Source organism: Alosa pseudoharengus, unplaced genomic scaffold (genome assembly GCF_046254945.1).
Source record: "Alosa pseudoharengus isolate Yale_2024_CS ecotype anadromous, Long Island Sound unplaced genomic scaffold, YU_APseudo_1.1 YU_APseudo_1.1_scf_12, whole genome shotgun sequence".
NCBI lineage: Eukaryota > Metazoa > Chordata > Actinopteri > Clupeiformes > Clupeidae > Alosa > Alosa pseudoharengus.
The window spans coordinates 27,561,688-27,564,622 of NW_027468587.1; the positions used below are offsets into that span (position 1 = coordinate 27,561,688).

General features: G+C 44.0%; 1 protein-coding gene across 1 annotated transcript in view; it reads left to right on the forward strand.

Annotated features, from left to right (window-relative positions):
* Positions 1-390: 390 nt before the first annotated feature.
* The window catches only part of ptdss1a (phosphatidylserine synthase 1a), a 27,507-nt gene continuing 24,962 nt past the window's right edge, over positions 391-2,935 (forward strand). The window contains exons 1-3 of the mRNA XM_076280633.1: positions 391-763; positions 1,371-1,462; positions 1,759-1,803. Of these exons, the coding sequence (XP_076136748.1) occupies positions 588-763; positions 1,371-1,462; positions 1,759-1,803 (313 nt within the window). The 5' untranslated portion in view covers positions 391-587. The remainder of the gene's footprint in view (positions 764-1,370; positions 1,463-1,758; positions 1,804-2,935) is intronic.

Consider the following 2,935-nt stretch of genomic DNA (forward strand, 5'->3'; position numbering starts at 1 on the left):
GACCGCGTGCTTTTCCACATATCTACTCTACTGTCACCATCTTCAGAACTGCCAGGTGTCAAGTCTCCCACAGACACATACACACACACACATCAAGGGGATGGTAGCATGCGAACCCCTTGTTGATGGTTGTGCACGTGCAGAGTGGGAGAGCTCATGTGTAGGCTATCTCTGGCCGTTATTCTAAATTAGCCTGTAAATCTAAACTGTGGTCGACGGGACCAACTGACTGTGTCCTGGGAAATTACCCTTGATTGTGAAATCGTGAGGTAGACTGGCAGCCCAGGTTTGTTTGACCTATTGGGCTTTCCATAGTAGCGGACGCCCTTTCCACACACACCAATCCTAGTCCAGCAAATTTTCACATTGAACTGTGCTGCACCCACTCCGTCGTTTGTTAACTCTTTTCATGCCGGTTATGAGGACAGGGCTCTGACGCCGTTACCTAAGCCACAGATGTTTGTTCATATCACATCGCTTTACCTCACAACGGAAGGGATGATTTTAGGATTAGAGATCAGACATTAGATCACCCGAGAGACGCAGCGAGCACCGAGAGAGAGAAGACCCTCTCCCTGCCTGCGACTATGGCGTCCGCCTACGGAACCCGGACCCTCAATAAGAATGATGTCAACTACAAACATTTTCGCATGATCAATGAGCAGCAAGTGGAAGACATTACCATCGACTTCTTTTATAGGCCTCACACGATAACCCTATTAACATGCACCGTACTAAGTTTAATGTACTTTGCCTTTACAAGGTAAGTGAAGTTGGCCGAAAAGCTAAGTGGTTAGCTAGCTAGCGGTAGCTACATCATAGGATGCTGTCATTGAACCGTGTCGGGCTAATGCCGTTAGCTGGCTAGCAAGTGTCAAAGCTCAGGAAGACTAAGCATCTAATGGGACAGTCCCGTTCTATGACTAGCGAACATTTACTAATGTCTTACAGCATTCATTTGAAATCATACATGGTGAAATTAATTTGAATGAAGCCCACACACTTTGTTGATATAAGATATTTTTATGAATAGTTGCACGTATGCTAACAATGTAAACATGACTGGTAGTGCTACCAAGGCAAGCTGGGGTAACGTTAGTGTAACGATTCTAGTGTAAGTCAGTCACTATAGTCTTTCGTTCAAAAACCAAAAAGTGTCCAGGGTTAAATATCTCATTGTGGATGTCCTCACACCAGAGGCAGATTATTTTAGCATAATAACGTTAAGCGAAACTGGTTAACATTATAGGGAGGGGCTGAAGTCATGTCATGTCATGTCATGACATGTGATGGGATGTGGATGTTGTGGCCAGGAGGCTATGAATGGGCTAAACGTCACAGAGTTTGTAAACTTTCTGTATTTTTATCAGGGATGACGGCAATCAGGATAATAACCTGTGGATTGGCCTCATCGTGGTCGTGTCGTTTTTCCTGGTCATCAGCGTCCTTGCCTTCCCCAACGGTGAGCACGCCAGATGTGCGCACAGATGTGAAATGAGCTGTGCTAGCATCGCCTGCTAACTTCCGCCAGACCAGACAGTAGCCACAGCCACAGCCAGCCTCTCCTCAATGGCTGGGCGGTTGCACACAATACACAACAACCCTGATAGACCTCTGCCCATTAACACAATCTCAAAATGTGTTGGTCACCATAGAGAAACCAGGACGTTATTTTTGTAGTCACTATTGAGGCCTTCACCTGTGTGTTCCAGACAGGAAGTGATGTCGGTGGTGACTTGTGTCTCTCTCTCTCCCCAGGCCCCTTCACCAGACCCCATCCGGCAATATGGCGCATCGTCTTTGGTGAGTAGAGGATATATAAGTATAAGTATATATACTCTTTTGATCCCGTGAGGGAAATTTGGTCTCTGCATTAATCCCAATCCGTGAATTAGTGAAACACACAGCACACAGTGAACACACAGTGAGGTGAAGCACACACTAACCCCGGCGCAGTGAGCTGCCTGCATCAACAGCGGTGCTCGGGGAGCAGTGAGGGGTTAGGTGCCTTGCTCAAGGGCACTTCAGCCGTGCCTACTGGTTGGGGTTCAAACCGGTAACCCTCGGGTTACAGGTCCGAAGTGCTAACCAGTAGGCCACGGCTGAATATGATATGGGCACTCAGAGCCATTTACACCAATAACGATAACTATTATAACTATTAAATTAACAGCCGTTTACACCAATAACGATAACTATGAAGCTATTAAATTAACAGCCGTTTACACCAATAACGATAACTATTAAACTATTAAACTAACAGCTGTTTACACACTGCAAAAAAGGAAATCTAAGTGTTAATAATCTTCTATTAAGATCAAAGAATCTATTTGGTATTGTTTTTAGTAATAAAAAAAGACTTACCTAGTGCTCTCCCGTTAGATCATTTTGACTTCATTTAAGAAGACCTTGACTTATTTTAAGGAGTCTTATCAAGACAAATTTATTCAACGCACTGGCAGACAAATTTGCTTGTTTTTAGGACAAATTTGCTTAACGCACTGGCAGACAAATTTGCTTGTTTTCAGGATGAGATGTCTTAAAATAAGTAAAACTTTTCTTAAATTAAGTCAAATTATTTCATGAGAAAGCGCTAAGTAAGTCTCTTTATACGGAAAACAATACCAACTATTTTTTTTTATCTTGATAAGTAAGGGATAATGTATAGAATGCCGGTCATTGTCGGGAGATAGGTCCCGACAGGGCGAACCGTGCCGCGGAGGGGTCTTGTTCCGCCCTGAAGGGACCTATTTCCCGATAATGACCGGTGTTCTATACATTATCCCGCTTATTACACGGCTACTTACCAAAACGACACAATAAACTCCCCACGATATGACTCTTTAGCCTACATAGCCTAGGCTATAGCCTATTTGTTACCGTTTCATCATGGCTTTTGCTGAGAAACAAATAGTTCGCAACAACACACGCTGAA